Source organism: Thamnophis elegans, chromosome 16 (assembly GCF_009769535.1).
Source record: "Thamnophis elegans isolate rThaEle1 chromosome 16, rThaEle1.pri, whole genome shotgun sequence".
NCBI classification, from domain to species: domain Eukaryota; kingdom Metazoa; phylum Chordata; class Lepidosauria; order Squamata; family Colubridae; genus Thamnophis; species Thamnophis elegans.
In genome coordinates this window covers 25934370-25957173 of record NC_045556.1, presented here as the reverse complement: position 1 = coordinate 25957173, position 22804 = coordinate 25934370, and the positions used below count along the sequence as shown (strand labels likewise).

At 55.5% G+C, this 22804-nt stretch overlaps 1 protein-coding gene across 1 annotated transcript in view; it reads left to right on the top strand.

Annotated features, from left to right (window-relative positions):
• The window catches only part of VAV2 (vav guanine nucleotide exchange factor 2), a 140955-nt gene extending 120394 nt beyond the window's left edge, over nucleotides 1-20561 (top strand). The window contains 22 exon segments of the mRNA XM_032232840.1: nucleotides 3535-3603; nucleotides 3862-3948; nucleotides 4510-4595; nucleotides 7282-7414; nucleotides 8550-8659; nucleotides 8887-8988; nucleotides 9404-9492; nucleotides 12151-12167; nucleotides 12526-12541; nucleotides 13243-13370; nucleotides 14544-14618; nucleotides 14870-14922; nucleotides 16885-16916; nucleotides 16919-16962; nucleotides 16964-17003; nucleotides 17556-17641; nucleotides 17731-17749; nucleotides 17752-17853; nucleotides 19664-19744; nucleotides 19747-19773; nucleotides 19776-19816; nucleotides 20037-20561. Coding sequence (XP_032088731.1) covers nucleotides 3535-3603; nucleotides 3862-3948; nucleotides 4510-4595; nucleotides 7282-7414; nucleotides 8550-8659; nucleotides 8887-8988; nucleotides 9404-9492; nucleotides 12151-12167; nucleotides 12526-12541; nucleotides 13243-13370; nucleotides 14544-14618; nucleotides 14870-14922; nucleotides 16885-16916; nucleotides 16919-16962; nucleotides 16964-17003; nucleotides 17556-17641; nucleotides 17731-17749; nucleotides 17752-17853; nucleotides 19664-19744; nucleotides 19747-19773; nucleotides 19776-19816; nucleotides 20037-20084 — 1485 coding nt within the window. The 3' untranslated portion in view covers nucleotides 20085-20561.
• Nucleotides 20562-22804: the final 2243 nt, after the last annotated feature.

Below are 22804 nucleotides of genomic sequence, written 5' to 3'. Positions count from 1 at the left end.
AATTCCTCTTGCCATTAAGCTTCTTCAATTTGTATTTGCTCTTCTGCTTCCATACACCATATTATAGTCTATTTCATCTTCCATCCTTCTCCTCTCCCTCTCTTCCCCTCCCTCCTTTCTTTCCTCTGCCCTCTCTCTCTTCACTACTTCCCCTTGCTCTCTCCCTCTCCTCTCCTCCCACACCTTCCCTCTTTCCTACTCCCTTCCTCCCTTCTACTTCCCTCTCTCCTGTCTCCTTTCTCTCTCTTTCCATTCTCTATTTTACGTGGTGTATTTCCGCCTGATCGATTGTTCTTAATGTTAGGAAGGTCTATATTGGATCTCTGTTTGATTAGTTGCCACCCCTTGCTTCTCAACCTGCCTTCAGGTGCTTTGGAGAATAGGTTGACCCTCTCTTCTCTGTGGAAGCCAAATATCAGAAGACTGCTAACATGCCATCCCAGTTCTTCATTAGACTACACAGTTACCACAATTGGCAGTTTTGGGAGCTGCAGCAGACAGCTGGCTCAGAATGTCAGGATTCTAAGTCATCGATCCATTACTTGGATCCATTACGAGCTTCTCTGGCTGAAGCCATCCTGGAGCTTCAGCCACGCATACCTAACTGGGTATGTTCCACTAGGACACCTAGATTGCTCTCACAATTATTATTGTTGAGCCAGGTACCACCTATTCTAACTTGTGCATTTGGGGTTTCTTGCCTAAGTGTAAAACCCTTACTTTTCTCACCCCTGAAATGCGTTTTATTAGAGAGACCCAGTGTTCAAGTCCGTCAAGATCCTTTGTATTTTGAGCCTATCTTCCGGAGCGTTGGCTATTCCTGCCAGCTTGGAGTTGTCTGCATATTTAATGAGTTCCCCCATCTATCCCCTTGTCTAAATCATTGATGAAGATATTGAAGAGGACTGACCTGAGGCAGAACCTTGGGTAGCCCACTGCTTACTTCTCTCCACATAGATAGATGTAGCTCCATTAAGGGCTGCATGCTGAGTGCAATTGGTCTTCCAGTTAAGAATCCATCTGCTGTTGATGCTGTCTATCCCAGTTTTCTACCTTGCCAAGAAACAGGCTGAAGTCTGCTTTGTCAAATGCCTCACTGAAGTCCAAGTAAATTACATAAACAGCATTTTGCTGGTCACTTAGTCATTTTGTCAAAAGAATGTTTGTCCAGCATGATCTGGTTTTGGCTCCTACAACATAACAAATTACTGTGTTTCCCCGAAAATACAACATGTCCTGATAATAAGGCCATGCACATGTAAGCCCTCCCCTGAAAATAAGCCCCCTGGACAACTCCCCCCTCCAGCCAGGCAGAGGGCCACTCACCAACTTAGCGGTATCCCAAAGGCACCAAGCTGCAGGAATAGGGGGGGTGGGGGCAAAGACACACATTGCTTGGCACCTTCGGGATACCGCTAGGTCGGTGAGCAGTGCTGTGCCCAACGAGAAGGGGGTTGCCGGGCAGTTGCTCTCTTGCGAGTGGGCTCCTGAAGAGCCAGGCACAGCCTCAGGATCGAATGGCTGTGTTGTGCTGTCACAGCAGCACTTCATAGCAACCATGAGGTGACCACGCTCACGAGCAGCCGCCCGGCAACCCCCCTTTCCAGCCAGGCACAGCACCATTCACTGACCTAGGGGTATCGCCAAGCCGTGTGAGTGCCTTTTCGCTGCCCTTGGGCTCCCGCGGCTTGGCGCTTTTGGAATGCCTCTAGGTCAGTGAATGGGACTCTGTATGGCTGGAGAGGGGGGTTGCATGAGCGGCTTTTCCACTTCCTGCTTGCGTGCCTCCTAGCCTCACGATACCCTTGCCTAACTCTCCCTGCAGAGCCAGGGCACCTCCGCTGCCGCCGCCGCCTGCCATCACCGCATGGCTTTTTCTGCGGCTTCCAAAGCACAGAGATAGGATGCCGAGTCTTCCAGAAGTTGCCACTCTGAGAATACACTCTATGGTTGTATGCTCTGCCTCAGCCCACAACCATAAAGCGTACTCCCAGAGCGGCCGCTGCTGAAAGACTGGACTGCGGATCGCCGGAGTTTGGAAGCCGAAGAATAGATTATGGTTGGAGCGCGGTGGCAGCGGTGGCACACTGGCCCTACAGGGAGAGCTGGGCCAGGGCATGGTGAGGTTGGGAGGCACACCAGCTGCGGATGGAACAGGCACTCACACAACCTCCCTTTCCAGCCGGGCAGAGCGCCATGGACTGACCTGAGGGTATCCCGAATGCGTCAAGACGCGGGAGCTGAGTTGGAGGGCAGAGCACCACATGGCTTAGCGCCTTTGGGATATCGCTGGGTCCGTAAGTGGCACTCTGCCTGCCTGGAAAGGGGGGTTGCCGGGTCACCTCATGGCTGGTATGCAACATAGCCATTTGCCCCTAAGGCTGTGCCTGGCTCTTCGGGCGCCTGTTTGCAACCTCAAAATAATACCCCCCCCCCCAATAATAAGATCCAATCAATATTTTGGGGGTCAAAAGAAAATAAGACCCTGTCTTATTTTTGGGGAAACACGGTAGGACATCTCCAGTTGGGATGGTAGAGCCAAAGGGAGGCAGAGCAGGCAGCCCCCTGGAGCCCAGGTGAGATCCTGAGGCTCTGCATCAGGTGGGGAGAGCTGCGCATAAGGCAAGGGGCAAGTGTCCCAGTTGACCAGGGAGTCTTTCAGGCAACTTCAGCCTGGGTCTCCTCTGGCTCCACTTGTGCCCCCCTTGCCCAGGATACTCCCCTGCGCAAATGCTTTTGGTTCCACACATAAATCAATAGTGCAGTTGTTTCCATAAACCTTAATTAATTCTGGCTTGTTTGTTCAAGCTTGCACCAAATCATCTGATTCTGCATATCGTCGTCGTCTCGTTCTCCCACCCACCCCCAGCCATTACTCTTGGGACAAGCAACTCCAAACCTTGCCCAAAGGTGCTTTTTTCAAGAGGCAACTGGACTTTCTGTTTTTTTCTTCTGAAGACATTTTGCTTCTCATCCAAGAAGCTTCTTCAGCTCTGGCTGGATGTTGGGGAATAGGAGGATTTATCCTCCTTGCAGACAGCTGGCCATTTGCATCCTTTGAGAGAGTCGTTGAGGCCACCTGGAGGTTTGTCTCTGTCCTCAGGGTCACCTGAATAGTGCAAATGGCTGTGGAGCCTTCTTGGAACTGCTGAAAGGACTGTGTAGGAGATAGATGGTGTCTTATCCCCACCCTCTGTGGAGAGAGGGCTGTTCAGTTTGGACAGAGATGGCCTCTGTGACCCCTCTTTCAAACCACTTCCCATCGGTCAGAGCTGAAGAAGCTTCTTGGATGAGAAGTGAAACGTCTTCAAAGGAAAAACAGCTTCTTGGAAAAAGCACCTTTGGGCCAACCATCACCTGGAGGACTGAGGATCTCCACAGACAACTCCAGCCCTTGTTTCTCGGCAGAGCCTCTCCTGCTACCTTCCCCAGTGGCCTTCAGCCCACCCACCCCCATATGGTGAGGTGGAGCAGAAAGCAGGCAGGCAGGCAGTGAGTGGATGAAGTAACCCAGGATGATGGTTTGTCTTCTAGGAGCTGCTCAGCCACTCGTCTGACCGGCCGGAGAAGCAGCAGCTGAAAGAAGCGTTGGAGGCCATGCAGGTGGGGCCCCATGGGAGGTCTGTTGGGGGGGGGGTGTCACTGAATAGAGGCAGGGCCTGGTCTCTGGCCAAGGGCTGCTCCCCAAAGCCCACCCCAGATTCTTCTAGCCTGGCTTGGCTGTGCTCTGCTTCTGCCCCAAGGGCCCCTTGAAATTGCACAGGCCCCCTGAGGCTGCTGGGCGTCTTTCTGCTCTCTGAGCTGACCCCTGCCCGGGGCTTTTCGCCTGCGCTGCCATTGATGGGCCCCTCCGCCTTTCAGGACTTGGCCATGTTCATCAATGAAGTCAAACGGGACAAAGAGACCCTGAAGAAAATCAGTGAATTCCAGAGCTCCATAGAAAACCTGGTAAGATCAAAGGATCAAAGCTTTGGCTCTCCTGCCTCCTCCGGAAGCCCCGGGGATTCTGGCCCCCCAGCTGGCCAGGAAGAGGCTCCCTGTTCAGGAGGTTGGCATCCTGTTACGGCTGCTGCATGGCAGCGATGGCAAAGGGCCTTAGCCAGCTGAAGGGCACAGACGATGCCAACTGGAGCAGGGTGCAGTCCCCAAACGCTCCCAGCCACTCTAGGCTGTGCAACGAAGGGCCCACACCGCCACACTGAGGAGGGGTCACAACAAGCCTCAGGCCCTGGCATTGCAGAAAGGGATAGCTGGGCTCAGCCAGGCGGGCATGGGAGGCTGCCTCAGGGGCCTCAACACCCAAGAGGAAAGGAAACCACCCTGCCCTTGCTTTCTGGTCTTCCCCAGTTTGCCTGCTCACTGGTCCCCAGACCTGGATCTCACCCAGGAAGAGGCTTGACTGCCATCTGACTCCCGAAGTGCCCCCCCTTTCTCTGACAGCTGAGGTGCCCTTTGGAGCCTTCCAGATTAGGGGAGGGGGAGTTTTGACTGTTGTCCCCTTTGTCCCAGCCGGTGAAGCTGGAAGAATATGGGCGGCCAAAGATCGATGGGGAACTGAAGGTCCGCTCCATCATCAACCACACGAAGCAGGATCGGTGAGTGAGCAGAGCAGCAAAGAAGGAAGGGCCTCTTCCGGGGGTCCTGGCTGAAGGGAACCCCCCAGGGCAACCCTCGGGCAGGCAGCCGAGTTCCCAAGACACGCTGGGTTGAGCAGGTTGGCTTCCAGAGGCAGGAATCCCACCCACGGCCCCCCACTCAGCAAACCAGGGAAGGCTGGCAACATCCTCCCTCCATCCTTTCCTTCCTTCCTTCCCTCCCTTTCCCTTCCTTCCTTTCCTCCTTCCCTCCCTCTCCTTCCTTCCCTCCCTCCTTTTCCTTCCTTCCCTCCCTCCTTTCCCTTCCTCCCCTCCCTCTCTCCCTCCTTTCCCTTCCTTCCTTTCCCTTCCTTCCTTCCCTCCCTCTCTCCCTCCTTTTCCTTCCTTCCCTCCCTCCTTTCCCTTCCTTCCCTCCCTCTCCCTCCTTTTCCTTCCTTCCTTCCCCCCTCCCTCCTTTTCCTTCCCTTCCTTCCTCTTCCTTCTCTCCCTCCCTCCTTTCCCTTCCTTCCCTCCCTCCTTTCCCTTCCTTCCCTCCCTCTCCCTCCTTTTCCTTCCCTCGCTCCCTCCTTTTCCTTCTCTCCCTCCTTTCCCTTCCTTCCCTCCCTCCCTCCTTTTCCTTCCTTCCCTCCCTCCTTTCCCTTCCTTCCCTCCCTCTCCCTCCTTTTCCTTCCTTCCTTCCCTCCCTCTCTCCCTCCTTTTCCTTCCTCCCCTCCCTCCTTTCCCTTCTTTCCCTTCCTCTCTCTCCTTTTCCTTCCTTCCCTTCCTCCCTCCTTTTCCTTCCTCCCCTCCCCGTTTCCCTTCTTTCCCTTCCTCTCCCTCCTTTTCCTTCCTTCCTTCCCTTCCTCCCTCCTTTTTCTTCCTTCCCTCCCTTTCCCTCTTTTTCCTTCTTTCCCTCCCTTTCCCTACTTTTCCTTCCTTCCCTCCTTTTCCTTCTCTCTCTCCCTTCCTTCCCCCCTCCTTTCCCTTCCTTCCCTCCCTCCCTCCTTTTCCTTCCTTTCTTCCTTCCCTCCCTCCCTCCTTTTCCTTCCTTCCCTCCCTCCTTTTCCTTCCTTCCCTCCCTCCTTTCCCTTCCTTCCCTCCCTCTCTCCTTTTCCTTCCCTTCCTCCCTCCTTTTCCTTCTCCCTCCTTTCCCTTCCTTCCCTCCCTCCTTTCCCTTCCTTCCCTCCCTCTCCCTCCTTTTCCTTCCTTCCCTCCCTCTCTCCCTCCTTTTCCTTCCTCCCCTCCCTCCTTTCCCTTCTTTCCCTTCCTCTCCCTCCTTTTCCTTCCTTCCCTCCCCCTCCTTTTCCTTCCTTCCCTCCCTTTCCCTCTTTTTCCTTCCACCCCTCCCTTTTCCTCCTTTTCCGTCCTTCCCTCTCTCCTTTCCCTTCCTTCCCCCCTCCTTTCCCTTCCCTCCCTCTCTCCCTCCTTTTCCTTCCTTCCCTTCCTCCCTCCTTTTCCTTCTCTCCCTCCCTCCTTTTCCTTCCTTCCCTCCCTCCTTTCCCTTCCTTCCCTCCCTCTCTCCTTTTCCTTCCCTTCCTCCCTCCTTTTCCTTCCTTTCCTCCCTTTTTCCTTCCCTCCCTCCCTCTCTCCCTCCTTTTCCTTCCTCCCCTCCCTCCTTTCCCTTCTTTCCCTTCCTCTCCCTCCTTTTCCTTCCTTCCTTCCCTCCCTCCCTCCCTCCCTCCCTCCTTTTCCTTCCTTCCCTCCCTTTCCCTCCTTTTCCTTCCTTCCTTCCCTCCCTCCTTTTCCTTCCTTCCCTCCCTCCTTTGCCTTCCTTCCCTCCTCCTTTCCCTTCCTCCCCTCCCTCTCTCCCTCATTTTCTTTCCTTCCCTCCCTCCATCTTTCCTCTCCCTTCAGCCCTGGAAGAGGCAGATTCCACTGATGTACCTTTCCCCAGAGCGGGAAGGGTCCTTCTGCCCTTGGGCTAGGCCCTCCTGTCCTCTCCTTCCCCAAGACCCCGTTTCCCTGCCTGGAGGTAGCAGCCACAAGACAAGAGAGCTCAGGAGTGTCCTGCCTGCCACCCCTGCTCTGCCGGATGGGTTGAGCCCACCTGCTGGCCTCTTCCTCCTCCTGGAAGAGGGATGGAGTCAAGGGCTTGAGGAGACGGATCCTTTGCCTCCCCTTCCTGCATTAACAGGAAAGACCCCTGCCTTGGTGCATCTCCCCCCCCCCAAAGGTGGACTAAGGCAAAAGGCCATTGGTGCCTGGGCTGCCCGTCCTTCTTGGGTGCCACTCAGAGGTTGATGGCTTGCCCTTGGCACCAGCTATGTACCAAGCTCCCCAGGCACTCCTGGCCCTATGCTGAGCCCCATGGCAGGCAGCAGGAGCTGGCTTTTAACGGGGGGGGAGGCAGGAAGAGACGAGGAGAAGGGCCAGGGGGGGGGGGCCATCTGGCCGGGTCTGTTGGAGACGCAGAATCTTCCCTAGGCTGGGACTCCCAGGCAGCCACCTGAAACTTCTTGGGTCCAGAAATTGGCTACACTGGCCAGAGATGATAAATCCTCTTGACCAAGGATTCCACTTGGGACATCAAGGCACAAGTGAGCCCTCTTCAGCTGGCATGGATCTCCTGGTCACTGGAGGAGAGGGTTAGGGTTAAGGTTAGGGTCACTGGAGGAGAGGGGGGAGGGTCAGAGCCCCTTCCCCAAGGCCTGGGGGGAGGGCGAACGTGCAGACGCTTGCTGAGTTTCCTCTTCTGATTCTGGGACAGGTATTTGTTTTTGTTTGATAAAGTGGTGATTGTCTGCAAGAGGAAAGGCTACAGCTATGAGCAGAAGGACATCCTGGAGCTGCTCTGTTACAAGATGACCGATGACCCCACCAACAACAAGGACATCAAGAAGGTGGGTCGTGGTGCAGAGTCCCTCCCTCTCTTTTTTCTCCCTTCCCTTCACGGCCAACGTTGGGCACCACAAGTGGGGGAGAGCTCTAACAGCTGGAAGCACAGTTGGTGTCTCTTTGGGGGGCAACCTTGCCTGGTGGTGCTGCAAGGAGCTGTAGAGGGCCTGCCCCAAAAGAGCCAGGCTGCTCAGGCTGCCCCTTCTCCACTGGCCTGGGGGCAGGGGGTGTCCTTGTGCTGCTTGGGCCCTTGAGAGGAACCACACTGAGCAACTGCCACTCTCGTGCCACATTGGCTACAAGGAGAAGCCCCTTTTCTGCTCAGCTGCCAACAAGGGCTCCCACATGGACAATTGCTGCTTGAATGGATGTGTGGTAGCAGGAAGGAGATCTCAGGAAATCCACCCCCTTTTGTGCCTCTTTCTTCCCTGCACGAAGGAACCCCTGTTCTTCTAGGGGGCTTAGCAGGTGGAATCCCCCCCCCCAAAGCTCTGGAGGGGGCACATCCACAAAGAGTCCCCCCATTCATTCCTGAACATCTGGCCTACCTGGGACTGGGGGCTGTGGTGATGGGGAGAAAGGGCCCCGCTTGTTTTAGAGTCTGAACAGGTGGGATTTGGTAACCAACTGTGTCTCCCCTTCGCTTCCTTTTTGCTTCTCAGTCGCATGGGAAAATGGTAAGCCGTCTCTACTGATTCCCACTTTCTTTGTCTTTTGCTGCTGCTGCTGTAATAATCCTAGGCAGGGCTGGTTGCGCATCGTCCAGGGGGCTGCGTGGGGGGCTGCAGTTACTGCAGGGAGGCTTACAAACAGCCCTTTGAGGTGAGCTTCCCCAAAGAGGGCAAGTGGAGAGGCAGCCTCTTCCTTGCTGCTGATGAGAAAGAGAAGGAAGCCATGCCAGACTCGGCTTCTGCCCTCCCGGAGCCGGCACTGAATTCCCAGTCCTTGTGGCCAGGAACGGAGGACGGTTGGCCAAGCTTGCTGCCTCTGGTGCTGCGACTCGGCCGCCCAAGGGTACCTCTTGAGGCCAGCTTTCAGCGTGGTGCAATGGCTGCCCCCAGTCCTCCTGGCCCGCACTGGCCTTGGGCATCTGCTGCCTCTGCTTCCCGCTCAGCCCCCTCCCCCCCTCTCTCCCCCCAGTGGTCTTACGGCTTCTACCTCACCCACCTTCAAGGCAAACAGGGATTCCAGTTTTTCTGCAAGACGGAAGAGATGAAACGGAAGTGGATGGAGCAGTTTGAAATGGCCATGTGAGTGTCCAGCAATTGCATCCTGGCCGGGCCCAGACTGAAAGGCTGAACGGCCAAGAAGCCAGAAGCTCCAGCTGGCAGTCTTGACCCGGGCATTGGCACATGGGATGTGTGGGCGGGACTAAGTTGTGCCCCATGGCCTGGCCCTGAGCCCTCTTGCCAACCTCCCCAAAGAGGAGCTGCCACTTGCTTTGCCTGAGCTGAGGGGGCACCTTTTCTTTGCCCAGATCCAACATTAAGCCCGAGAAAGCTACGGCGAACAATCACCAGTTCCAGATGTTCACCTTTGACAAGACCACCAACTGCAAAGCCTGCAAGATGTTTCTAAGGTGAGTGTTTTTCCTTCTTCAGGCAGACACAGCACCACCGGCAGCCGTGCAGCTCTGGGGCTTCTTGGCAGAGCAAAGCAGGGGAGTCCTTGCCCCAAGCAGCCCCTCAGCTGCACCTGCTTTGGAGCCCACTTTGGAGCCCGGCTGGCCTCAACCGAGGGTTTCCTTGGCTCTGGGCCCCCAGTGCCACAGCTGCTTTCAACAGGGGTGGGCTCAGCCCCAACTCAGCATCTGAGCGGAAGGGCTTCCCTGCATCTGAGGAGAGCCTGGGGATCTGGAGCCTTCCGGTATCGGGGAGCCTCCCCTGCTCCTGCTCCAAGGGGCTCCCTGGGGGTGCAGCCTGCTGTGCGAAGGGTGCCCACCAGGGGAGCAGCTCTAGGCAGGCACTCTGGGCTAGCAGCGTCTCTTTCCGCAGGGGGACCTTCTACCAAGGCTACCAGTGCCTGAAGTGCAAGGCGGGCGCCCACAAGGAGTGCCTGGAGGTCATCCCACCCTGCAAGTTCAGTAAGTGATTTCAGTTTCAGTTCAGTTTCAGTTTCAGTTGCGTTTATTTATAGGCCGCCCTTTTCCCTGAGGGGACTCAGGGCGGCTAACAACTTATGGGAGGGGAAGACGTGCAATAACATAAAAACACAGTATATAGTTAAAATCAAACAACATTCATTCAACATTCGGGCGGGGGCAAACTATGGTCTTTACCCCCAGGCCTGGCGGGATAGCCAGATCTTGAGGGCTGTGTGGAAGGTCTGAAGGGTGGTGAGGGTACGAATCTCCACGGGGAGATCGTTCCAGAGGGTCGGAGCTGCTACAGAAAAGGCTCTCCTCCGCGTAGTTGCCAGCCGGCACTGGCTGGCAGATGGCACTCAGAGGAGGCCCAATCTGTGGGATCTTATGGGTCGAGAGGAGGTAATTGGCAGGAGGCGGTCTCCCAAGTACGTAGATCCACTACCATGAAGGGCTTTATAGGTAGTAAGAAGCACCTTGAAGCGCACACGGAGATCAACAGGTAGCCAGTGCAGCTCGCGGAGGATAGGTGTTATGTGGGCGAACCGAGGTGCACCCACAATCACTCGCGCGGCCGCATTCTGGACTAGCTGAAGCCGCCGGATGCTCTTCAAGGGCAGCCCCATGTAGAGCACATTGCAGTATTCCAGCCTAGAGGTCACGAGGGCGCGAGTGACTGTTGTGAGAGCCTCCCGATTCAGGTAGGGTCGCAACTGGCGCACCAGGCGAACCTGGGCAAATGCCCCCCTGGTCACAGCCGACAGGTGGTGATCAAAGGTCAGCTGTGGATCCAGGAGGACTCCCAAGTTGCGAACCCTGTCTGAGGGGTGTAAATTTTGCCCCCCCAGCCTGAGCGTTGGAACACTAACCAAATTTTTGGGAGGGAAACACAACAGCCACTCGGTCTTTTCTGGGTTGAGTACAAGCTTGTTAGCCCTCATCCAGTCCCTAACGGCCTCAAGACCCCGGCTCATCACGTCCACCGCTTCATTGAGTTGGCACGGGGCGGACAGATACAGCTGCGTATCGTCCGCATATTGGTGGTATCTTATCCCGTGCCTCCGAATGATCTCGCCCAGCGGTTTCATGTAGATGTTAAATAGTACGGGGGACAGGACCGACCCCTGCGGCACCCCATATGTTAGGGGCCTCGTGGCAGTTGTCGCAGAAGGATACCATGGTCGATGGTATCGAAAGCCGCCGAGAGGTCGAGGAGAACCAAGATGGAGGCATGGCCTCCATCCCTGGCTCTCCAGAGATCATCGGTCAATGCGACCAAAGCGGTTTCTGTGCTGTAACCAGGTCTGAAGCCGGACTGGAAGGGGTCCAGGTAATCGGCTTCCTCCAAGGACCGCTGGAGCTGGTAGGCCACCACCTTCTCAACAACCTTCCCAATAAAGGGGAGGTTGGAGACTGGACGGTAGTTGTTAAGTACGGCTGGATCCAAAGATGGTTTCTTCAGGAGGGGTCTCACCACCGCCGTTTTAAGTGCGGCGGGGAAGTGCCCCTCCCGGAGCGAGGCGGTAATAACCGCTTGGATCCAGCCCCGTGTCACCTCCCTGCTGTTAGCAACCAGCCAGGAGGGACACGGGTCCAGTACACAGGTGGAGGCGCTCACAGCCCTCATGGCCTTGTCCACGTCCCCGGGGGTAACATCCTGAAACTCAACCCAGCGATGGTCAACCAAATCGTCCTCTCGTGCCTCGGCTGGCTCTGCAAAGGTGGAGTCCAAATCCGACCGAAACCGAGCAACTTTGTGATCCACGCTACATAGAGCAGGAAGGAGAGGGGGAGAGAAAAGCCCCTTGCATCAGACCCTGCAGAGCTGCCAACTAGCCCAGAAAACAGGGCCGCTGTGTCTGCAGTCAGGGAATCTGTTGTCCTCGTGCCCCCAGGTGAAGCAGAGAGCCTGGGCTGTCCACTCCTTTGCCCCAGGGAAGACTGGTGGGGACGGCTTGGGCTGGTGCTCTCCAAATCAGCACATGTTTCCCTGTAATAAAAGGGATGATTCATGAGCCGTGGTGGCGCATGGTGGTCAGAGTGCAGTACTGCAGGCTCCTTCTACTGACTGCCAGCTGCCTGCAATTTGGCAGTTTGGATCTCACCAGCTCAAGTGCCAACCATCAGCCTTCCATCCTTCCGAGGAGGGTAAAATGAGGACCCAGATTGTTGGGGGTAAGAAGCTGACTCTGTAAACGGCTTAGAGAGGACTGCAAACCGGTATGTAAGTCTAAGTGCTATTACTATTCTCTGTAATGGCTGCCTGTTGAGTTTGGTGCCCTGCATCTCTCTCTGGGCTGCTGCGTCTCAAGAACTTGTCTCCGTGGGCTTCTTTCCCAGGGACAGGTAGAAGGGCTGAGCCCTTCCCTGGTCACCTTCCTTGTTGGGGTCCCCGTCAGCCTCTCACTCAGTCCCACAAGGGCAGAGCAGCACATCCCTTCTGCAGCCGTTTAGAGGATTTTGCACATCATAAATCGTTTTGAAAGGGTGTTCTAAGTACTGAAGGTGGGTCAAAGGGAAGAGAATTTGGAATAGCAAGAAATGGGGGGTGGGGGGATCCAAGTAGTCCTGAGATCTGCACACACAAACTCGCCAGCTGGGCTGATCCTACTAGATAGCTTCTCCATTAACCAGCCCCTCTTCAACGTTGCCTTCTAGGTTCTCCTGCTGAGCAGGTAAGCAGTGCGGCTCTTCTTCCCTCCTCTCTGGGGAAGGATTTTGCAGGGAGCAAAGTGCCAGCCGAAGACCCCGGGGAAACCCTTTCTCCAAGGCCCCTTTTTCTAGATGCCAGGCTGGCTCCTTGGTTGGTCCTGAGACGGGGCACCCTTTCCTCTGCGGCGTTTTCTCTCCCGATTTCAATGGGAGAGGGTGGGGGCTGCGGCTCAGAATCCAAACTGTCACATCTCTGTAAGGCCTTTGCTGGGTGGGGGGAGACACCGGGGTGTGTGTGTCAGTTTTAAGAGCAAAAGTAGCTCATAGTGTGGACAGAAAGTCTCAGGAGACTGAGACGTCTTTCTTTTTATTTCTGGACAGGAATCACTGAATCAAGGTAAGCCTCCTCCTCCCCACACCACCCACTTGCCTTTTAGAAAATGTGCCCCTTAAATCAAAAAGCAGAGTGAATACTTGGTGCAGTTTGTCCCTTTCAAGATTTGTGCTGGGGAATTTGTGAGAAGTTCCTGTAAGGGAGGGAGGGACTAGCACAGCAGATGAAGCCAGCCAGCCCTCCCTTTCCAAATCTCTTCCACATTACATATTTTATTATTTTAATAAACAGTATGGAAGGGCAGACATAAATTTAAAAATAAAGTTCATCGTGTACCTTCTGCAGTCAGCAATTTGTCAATAAGCCGATCTTAGCCCCTCCTCCCCCCGCCCCACAGAAAAAGTCTTTAGTTAATTCTACTCAGGGGCGCAGGGGGCAGCTGCTCACAGGTGCAAGCTCCCCTTTAAACAACCTTTTGTTCATGGAGCCAAGAAGTCATCACGGAGACCTTGAGCATTTCTTAAGAAAGAGCTGGATCCTGCAGAGCTGGCGGCCTGCCCAGAAATGGGAAATGGCAGCTCAGGGTGAGACAGGCCTTCCTTTTGCCCCGGCAGTGGGCACCTCCTGCAGGGCAGAGCCCAAACCCCTCTGAACAGGACTGAGCAGAACAACACAGTTGGAAGGGAGCTTCAGGGCCCCCCAGGGAGCGGCCTCCTTGGCTGAGAGACCCACCCAAGCCCCTGCTGTTTCTGGCTTCTTCCCAGGCCCTAAAATGGTGGCCCTCCAGAATTACCATGGCAACCCAGCTCCACCAGGGAAACCCGTCTTAACTTTCCAGATGGGCGAAGTGATTGAGCTGCTCCGAGGGGAACCGGATTCCCAGTGGTGGGAGGTGAGTGGATCCTCCAGGAATGTGCAGGAAAGAGGAAAGCTTCCTCAGCTCCTTATCCACGGAATTCAGGTTTGGACCTGCCGGGCATTTGAACAAGCCTGAAACCCTTCAACTCTACTTGGGGGAGGAGGAGAGCCTGGCTCCCACGGCTGGGTTTATCCAACAGCACCAGGATTTGGGGCAGGGACTCAACACCCTCGACCAATCTGGGATCCTGCTCTGCCATCTGCCCAGGGTGACCGCAGGGAGCCTGGCACCCTGGCTTGCAGGGCCATTGAGCCTCAAGTCTCCCTGATTCTCCCTGGGTTGCTGCTGCTGCACCAAACAGGAGGAAGGCTGGGCTGAGCCCCTTCCCCACAGTAGTGGGTCGCCTCCGCTCGACACCTGGGCTGAAAGGGTTCCACATCCCAGGCTGTAGCTGGAAGCAGAGCTGCAAACCAGGTTGCAAAGCCAAGCAAGGTTGTGGGAACTCGGCCCTTTAGCACACTTGCCGAGTCAGCCTGTTGCACAAACATGTTCCCATTACAAAGACGCCATCATTGTGTCTGGTTGACTTGTGTGATGGGTGTTGTGTGAATCTTTGAGAAAGTGAAAACTTCCCCCCATGGGAGAGAAGAAAGAAAACTACACTCAAAGTGGACAAAGGGAATCCATGACGCTGCTTCTCTCCCTCTCCCTCCCTCTCTCTCTCTCTCTCTCTATCTCCCTCCCTCTCTCTCTCTCCCCTCTCTCTCAGCACATTAATAACTTCATCTGGCAGGGAGATGAATAGTTGTCTGCCACACCTATTCATCTCTGCCCCCTGTCTTTTGTCCCCAGAGTTTGGGTGGGGCTTCACTAGCAATAGTGGCTCGTCTGTCCCAAGGACCGGCCCATAGATTTCCTTTGCTCTCCTCTCCTCTGCCTTCTGCTTATCAGGCACTGGGCACAGCTCCTCCTCCTCTTCCTCATCAGCCACCTCCAGACCTGGGAAGTGTTGACTCTCCATCTGAGGGCTGACGGATGGCCCAGGCTCCCCTTTGTGTATTTTTGACAGCTCCCTTCTCTCTTCCCCCTCGGAGCTCCCGGGTTGCCTTGATGCCTCCTCCTCCTCCTCTGATTTGGCTGCTGGAGGGACCAGCAGCCAACAGGCCACAACAGGGCCCCTTGTGAGGACTCTTCTCTTTCTTCCAGGGGAGGCTTGTCGTGTCCAAGAAATCCGGCTATTTTCCCAGCTCATTGGTTAAGCCTTGCCCAGTGGACGCCCGGGTAAGAGTCCTGGAGGCTGGAAGCTGCAGGAGCCATAATCAATGCCATGTCCCCCACCCTCACTCCACAATTGAGGCCCTGGACTAATGGCTGCTGGTTTCAGGGGCTGACGCCCTTTCTTTTAGTTTGTGGATCAATTCCCTCCTTCTGGCCCTGGGGGTCTTCTGTCCCACTGTTCAGACCACCCCTGCATGGGGATGCCCTTGGGAAGAATTCATAAGAATCAACCATCCCTTTGTTCTCTGCTGCAGCCTCCCAACAGCCGCCCTCCTTCACGAGAGATGGACTATTCCACGTACCCCTGGTGAGTTGGGTGGGTGGGATTGGCTGGGCCCCTCCCCCTAATCTGGAATCTCATCGGTGAGGAAATGGGGGGGGGATTCAAAGCTAGTGGGATGCGGGGGACAGTTTCTTGCCTGCTGGGTGCAACCCGCTCTCTGTTCAGCATCGCTCTTCAAAACAACCAGCCCTCTGGCCATGAGGAATTAAATGGGAGACCTCAAACGAATCGTTTCTCTCGGAGTCCAGTTGACAGTCCAGTTCCTTGGAAGAGCTGCCAAAATTTGGAGAGTCATATTTGTGGAAGCCTTTCTTGGTTTTCTAAACCTTTCCCACTTGCACCTGTGAAAAGGAAGAAAAAGCATCTGAATTTTTTTTAAAAACCCAACCCTCCCTGTCCTGTGGGGCAGAGTTCCCCAGCGGTTCCAACTTTTTGGAGGTGGGGGGGGGATGGTTTTGCAATGAGTGGCCAGCAAGCGTGCGTGGGCAGCTCCATTTGCACAAGTGGCTTGCATGCACACCTGCCCCTCATGCAAATGGAGAGTGTGTGCGTTCACTGGTCATTTCCACTGCCCAGTAGCACACAGCCCCCCCCCCCATGGCCCTCTGGTGGTTTTCGATGTGCTGTTGCCTTTTCAGCCAAAGGGTGGTGGGGAATGGGATTATTGCAGTGGGGTTGGTGACGGCAGAGGACCGAAGAGTCTTGATCTTGAAGTGGCCTCCTCTTCGATGGGGGTTTTCTGGAAGGTATTTCTTGAAGCCACAACCTGGAGCCACAGAAGAGGGCCTCATTGTCCCCCGAGTTTGTAGAGGTGCACAATTGGCAGATGAGGGTAGCTGGAGAAGAATGGGGGCTGAGGAGACTTGGGATTGGAGCAGCAGGAGGTGCGAAGGAGAAGACCAAGGGTCCAGGGGGATTCTGGCATGAGACCCAGCTTCTCCCAAGGATGTCTTTGGAGGGTTGTGGGATCTTCATCCCTGGAGGCTTTCAAGAAGAGATGGACTGCCATCTGTCAAAAATGTTGTAGGATCTCCTGCTTGGGTGCGGGGGTTGGACTAGATGACCTCCAAGATCCTTTCCAATTCTGTTAATCTGTCCCTTGATGGCCCCTCACCATCTGCAGGGAGGTTCAGCCTGTGCCTGCATGGTTCAGACCATCCCACTCACAGCTGATTCAGAATGGGAATAAGATTTAAATTAATTTTGCTAGGTTGAAGAATGGCTGAGATGAAGAACATCTAATGTAACAGGTGGATGCCAAATTACTATAGAGGAAACAAGAATTAAATGGAGAACTATTAGAATAGATGTAGCTGGCTCACTATGTTATTGATGAAGCAGTCCTGAAATAATTGTTTATTAAAATCAAAGAAGAGCCAACCATGTGACGTGGCTGTAGAAGAAAGGCCAATCCACAGCAGCCCAGATGCCACCAGAGAAGAACTCCAGCCTCCCTTCATTGGGGCTGCCCAGTTCTGCCTGCTGAGCTGGAAGCAGCTCAGAGAATTTAGAAGGGAGTCAAAGAAAAATTAGGGGATGGGGGGGGGAGGAAAGATCAGCTCTCTCTGGTCACCCAGTCAAGCAGGGAGAGCAGAGACTCCTAAGAGCAGCTGGACAGGAGATTCCGTGATCTGGAGAGAGGGGGGAGGGGGCTGAGTTCAGGGATTTCTGTTCCAACCCTGGGATGCTCTGAGCATGGTGGGGCTGTAATACGGAGTCCTGTTGAACCGTCAGCTGGGCTTTTTCCATATCTGCCATGGGAGGCATCAGGGCTGCCAAGGGCCCCCGTTTCCCCAAAGCCCTGCAGGGCCACAAACCCCCAACTGTCGATAGGACCCGGCCGGCTGCTTCTGCCCCCAGGCTGAGTCTCCGATGACCAGGCCCAGCTCCCCAGCTCCTCTCTCTGTGCCAGGGGCTCCCTGCAGACCGCCGAGGGATTCCAGAGGGATCTAAGGGATCCCTCCTAACCCAGAGTGTGGATCTTAGGTTTGCAGGCAGCATGGAGAGGCAGCAGACGGACACCTCCTGAAGCAGCACGCCAGCGGGACCTATCTGATCCGGGAGGAGGCCAGCTGAAGCCGAGCGTTTCGCCATCAGCATCAAGTCAGTGAGCCTCGAGGGCAGCTTCTCGCACCTATGGGGGGGCAGGCATGGTCTCCCCCCCTCCCAAGACAGGACCCGGGTCATACAGCTTCCAGACCCTTCCTGTCTTCCTGGTCCAAGAGTTACACAGGGCTTAATAAGGGGCGGCCCTGAGAAAAGCCCCCCGTGGCCCCTTTTAAACCCCTTTGTACTTGGTGAGGTTTTTAGAGTTCGCTGAAGGTAACTTTTCTGCTTCCAATATTGGTCCAAAAATTAAGTCTGGGTGATGGTCCTCCCTGCAGACCCCATTCACATCTCAAGACCTCAATGGGAGGGTCTGCTTGGCCTCTCTGTGGAGCAAGCCTTCAACTGGGCCTCCAGCATTTCAGCACATAAACCCCCCCCTCACCCCCACTGCCAGAAGGGGACCTTGGGCTGTTGAAGTCGGGCCAATTTAAGCCCGGCTCTGCCAGGCTTCTCCATGGGACAAATCTGGAGGGGTGAAGGTCGGTGGGCTTTTGGGTGGGGAACTTCCCTGCCAGACCTCCTGAAATCTCTGCCCTTCCCCTCGCAGGTTAATGACGAGGTGAAGCACATTAAAGTGGTTGAAAAAGAGAACTGGATCCACATCACAGAAGCCAAAAAGTTTGAAAGCCTCTTGGTAGGTTGGCCTTTGGGGGAAAAGGATCCTTGCCTTGGACCAGGTCTTCCTGGAGGCTTCAAGGGGCTTCTTCGTCCTGTCTTCTGCAGGAATTGGTGGAGTACTACCAGCCCATTCGCTGAAGGAGAGCTTCAAACAGCTGGACACGACCTTAAAGTATCCCTACAAATCCCGGGAACGCTCAGCCTCAAGAACCTTAGCTCGGTCCCCGGGTAAGGACCCTCTGCATCCAGCTGGGGATCACGGAGCAGATGGAGAGCTTGCAAAAGGAGCCCCCTCCCCTTTGCTCCCACCAGCTGAAGCCTGTGGCTGCATAGCTGCACCCTTCCCCAGGCTGCCTCTTGAAGGCCCAGTCCCCACCAGTGGGTTGCTTTCCGGTTGGCCTGAAGGCCTGGCTGGCCGGCAGTGAAGCCCAGCAGTGGAAAGACTCCAGCCCCATGGCTCTTCACCCACAGCAACCAGCCCAGCAGGGCGAGGGTCCAGTCTAAGCAGGGGTGGTCAGGGGCTGCTTTAGGTCAATGGATTGGAGGGAGGTGCTTGCAACAAACCTCCAGCTTTAGCAATAGCAATAGCAATAGCAATAGCAGTAGACTTTATATACCAGCTTCATAGGCCTTTCAGGCCTCTCTAAGCGGTTTACAGAGAGTCAGCATATTGCCCCCCAACAATCTGGGTCCTCATTTTAACCCACCTCGAAGGATGGAATGCTGAGTCAACCCTGAGCCGGTGATATTTGAACCGCTGACCTGCTATCTAGCAGTAGCCTGCAGTGCTGCATTAACCACTGCGCCACCTTGGGATTCTGGCTTCATCCCCGACCCATTTCGGAGATGAGGAGGAAGAAGGCTGGGCTGAAGCTGGGGCTGTGTCTGTGCTTTCCAAAGGCCCTCGGTGGCTCCAAGCTGCATTTCACAGTCTGGTTGGCCCTTGCTGGGCAGCTGCAGCTGGGAGTCATTTGGTGCTTTAAGGACAGGGGCAAAACCCTTCCCACCAGCTGAGTGAGCCTTCCCTGGCCCTGCAGGCGCCCGTGCCCTTCCCAGGGCCGATGCTTTGCTTGACCCCTCCAGGCAGGAGAGAGCCTGGCTCCCTCTGCAAACATCGGTGCTTCCTCTGGGGAGACAGACGGGGTCGAGAAGCCTGGTCAGCCATGCAGAGCACCTCCCTCTTCCTGTCAGGCCGAAGCATGAAGAGCGGGGGGGGGGGACGACGACGACTGTGGGGTGGGGCTTTCCCCTGCCTTGCTGATTTCTTCTCCCATTTCGTAAATGTCCCCTTAATACTGTCTCCCCCTCCCTCCCTCTCTCCCTCCCTCCCCTTTCTCCTGCTGCCTCCATTTTCCCTCTAACTTCTTTTCTGCAGCTGCCTGCGCTTCCTACAATTTTTCCTTTCCTCAGTCCTCAGGGCCACCACCTCACTTCTCAGAATCCTCCACTCCTTTTTGGTCAGGTAGATATATATAGCTCTCTCTCTCTCTCTCTCCATCTCTCTCCTCTCTCTCTCTCTCTCTCTCTCTCCTCTCCAGCTCTCTCCATCTCCCTCTCTCTCCTCTCCCTCTCTCTCTCTCTCTCTCTCTCTCTCCCTCTCTCTCTCCTCTCTCTCCCCTCTCTGTTTCTCCTCTCTCTCTCTCTCTCTCTCTCTCTCCTCTCTCTCTCTCTCTCTCTCTCTCCCCCCCCCCCCCCCCCCCCCCTCTCTCTCTCTCTGTGTGTTTGTGTCTCTGGATACAATAAGTATAGATGATTATATATATCTAGATATGCATGCAGAGGCCCCCATCCATTTGCTGGACAGTGACACATGCTGGTCATCTAAGGAAGGACGGGGTTGACCCTCTGCCCACAGCTGGCAGATCGGCCATCTGCTCCCAGTCCAGCCTTGGCAGGTCAGCCTCACAGCAGCCGAGAAAGACTACTTGTGGCAGAAAGAAAGGAAAATTCAGCCAGAAGCCACAGAACTTGGAAAATGGACAGGCCACGCTGAGGGAAGCCCCTTCACTTTTCTCCCTTTATCTCCCCCGCCCGCCAGTCTTCACCCCTCGGGCCATCGGGACTGCAGTGGCCAGGTACAACTTTGCTGCCCGGGACATGCGGGAGCTCTCCCTGCAGGAAGGGACGTGGTGAAGATTTACAGTCGGATCGCGGGGATCAAGGCTGGTGGAAGGGAGAGGCCAACGGCCGAGTAAGTAGCGTCTGGAAGGGGCATGATCCTCTCGCCATTTTCCTTTCCGAATTGGGGAGGGGGCATCCAGCCAAGGAGCAGTGATGCATCCAGCTGGGCACAAGGTCAGTGCCAGACCCTGCCCACTCAAGCCCACTCAGTCATAAAAGCCTCCCCCCCCCTCAGGCCTGGCCAGGTCCCATCCTCCTCCATCCTTAGGTTCCCTCCTAATTTCTTGCAGATTGGCTGGTTCCCTTCGACCTATGTGGAGGAGGAGGGGGTGCAGTGATGCCCAGGCTGGCAGGAGCTTCTGTCCCCAAGGGCAGCCCCGGCCTGTCTCTGGGCCTCCGAGGGAAACAGGACTGTTCTTCCAGCACTGAGAAGAGACCCACCCTGGCCCCCTCCGCAGCCCCTGGGTGGGAGTGCATGAGGGGCATGTGCAGCGGCTGGGGGCAGTGTGCGCATGGGCAAGGCACAGCTGCTTCTCTTCTGCAAATTTCCTGGCACGGAAGAACCAAACACCGTTTGCAGAAAACCACGAAGCCTCTGGGAAAGGAAGGAAGGCAGGCAGGAGCCGATGGCCTGGCCAGAAGGGGCTGCACTACAAAGTCTTCTGAGGTGTGGAAGATGGGCTTGGTGGCTCTGATGCTTGGGTGGGATACTAGAAGAAATGCTTCTCTAGGGTTTGGGAGGCCCAGGAGGATGTGCAAAGAGGGCCCTTGGGTTAGGAATTTTGTGCGGGGGGGGGGGCTTCTGCAAGTCCCAGCATCCCCTGTGGCTGTGGGCCAACCGAAGGGGCCATAAATGTGAGTGGGGCCCTTTGTGGTCCAGCAGAAGCCATGTGAGCATCTCCAGACCTGCTGGGGTCCTTGCTGAATCTGTCTTGAATCCAGGGCCGCAGAGCAAACTCTGGCTGGAGAGAAGGAAGTACAAGAGAGGTTGGCTGCCTCTCCCTCTGTTGTGTGGGTCTTTCCTCCATCAGTCCTGGGAACCTGTCTGAGCTGCTTCCAGGATGGGCACCATGGCCTCCAGGAGCCTCTGCCAGTCGCACAACCAGCTTGGCCTGGCATCGGTTGGCCTTCTCGGGGCCTGCCGGCTCCCGCTGCCCTCCAAGGGCCCCAGAAAGCCTTTGCATTATTGCTCATCCTGCTGGCCAAACGGTTTCCCTCCATTCAGGGGCCCAGAGCTGGAGGAGCTTCTGCTGGGAGAAGAGGCTGCCAAAGAGGATTAGCATCAAATAGAAGAGGCACCGTGCTCACAGCTACATGTAGATCCCCCACAGGGATCTCCAGCATGTGGGTCCCCCCCCCAACTCTGGGGAGGTGCCGCGAAGGAGGGATCTCTCTGCCTTTCAGACTTTGGGAGATCCACTGGCCATGTGCAGCCCTTGAGACGGTTTAGCTCTCCCTTCCAAACAGGCTCCAGGGCGCCCTTGAACCCCGAGCCGCTTCCCTGGCTTCCTCAGCTCTCTTGCAAAAGGCTTTGGTGCCATGGGGCTGCTTGTGGGCAGGAACTTGGCCTTTCCAGGGGGCTGCCCCATAGCGCCCTGAGATTGCTCTGCCTGCCCACTCCCAGCAGATCTGCACTTGAATGCCCAGGAGCCACAGTGGATTTGCCTCCTTTCACAGAGAGGTTTGCCTGGAATCAGCCTCAATTTTAAAACCCTTTTGGCTTTTCCAGGCTGCTTCTCCCCTTTCAGACAGCCTGGCAAACTATCATTCCTTGACATGGATGCCCCGCCAGAAATGGGGCTGGCCCTAGGCCAGAGAGATCTTTCCTTCCTTCCTTCCCCTTTTCAGGTAGGGAAATACCTACATATGGCAGAGAGAGGCAGAAAGTCTCTCCTCCCTCCCCGCTCTTTCTTCTCCCCCCTCTCTTCACACACACACAAACACACACACACACACACACACACACACACAACCTGATCTCAACACAAAGCTGGACGGGATCCCTGTACAACTCTCTGCGTCATCAGGCAAATCTCCCCAAGTGAGAGAGCTCAGCTGCCTAAGGCTCCCCTTAGACCAGTGGTTCTCAACCTGTGGGTTGGGACCCCTTTGGGGGTCGAACAACCCTTTCACAGGGGTCGCCTAAGACCATAGGAAAACCATATTTTCGATGGTCTTAGGAATCGAGACACCAATTTTATGGTTGGGGGTCACCACAACATGAGGCTGTATTAAAGGGTCACAGCATTGGGAAGGTTGAGAACCATTGCCTTAGACTGAGGCAAGGGGGTTAGGGAGGAGAAAGGAATGAGGAATCCGTCTGTCTGGCCTGCAAAAACCCCTGTGACCACTAGATGGCACAAGAGGGACTTTGTGTGTTCTCTCTTTGCTGCTCTCTAGCCTTTGTCTGGAGTTCTGCAGCCTGGGATAGGATTCAGTGCTCTGAGCTGGGGCTGAGAGATGCTTTACAGAACCAGAGCAGAGACACTGGCCGTATCTGCCAGGCCACTCGCTGGTTCCTCCTGGATGAGAAAAGGCATAAAGGAGGGCCCACCATAGCACACCCAGCAACAGAGGGCAGGGCAGGGCATGCAGTATGTTCCTAACAGGCCCATTCATCTGCCCCCCTTCCCCTCTTGGAGACCGCCTCTCTAACTGTGCTGCAGGTGGGGCTGAGGCCATCAGGAAAAAGTCCAGCTCCAGGCCTGAGGCACCTGCTCTCCAACTGTTGCATCTTTCCCCTCTTTCTGGATCCCTCCAGATCCCCCCCCCGTCGATGCAGTGGGGGAAGGTGTGGGAGGAAGAGAAGGAACCCCCACCCCACCTGTGGAGTAGAAGCAAAAGAAAGCCAACCTGAGTCATCACCACGCCTACATTTTCTGGGAAGGAGGGATGAGCTGGCCTGGTGGAGTAGCCAAGGCCAGGAGAAGGTTGGGCCGGGACTGGGAGGCTGAGGGGGAGCCACTCCTCATGGAGACGAGGCCACCTGTGCAGGTTTGTTGTGGAGAAGAGCCGGTGAACCTTTATTGCAGACAACGCTTGTTTGAGCACATGCAGA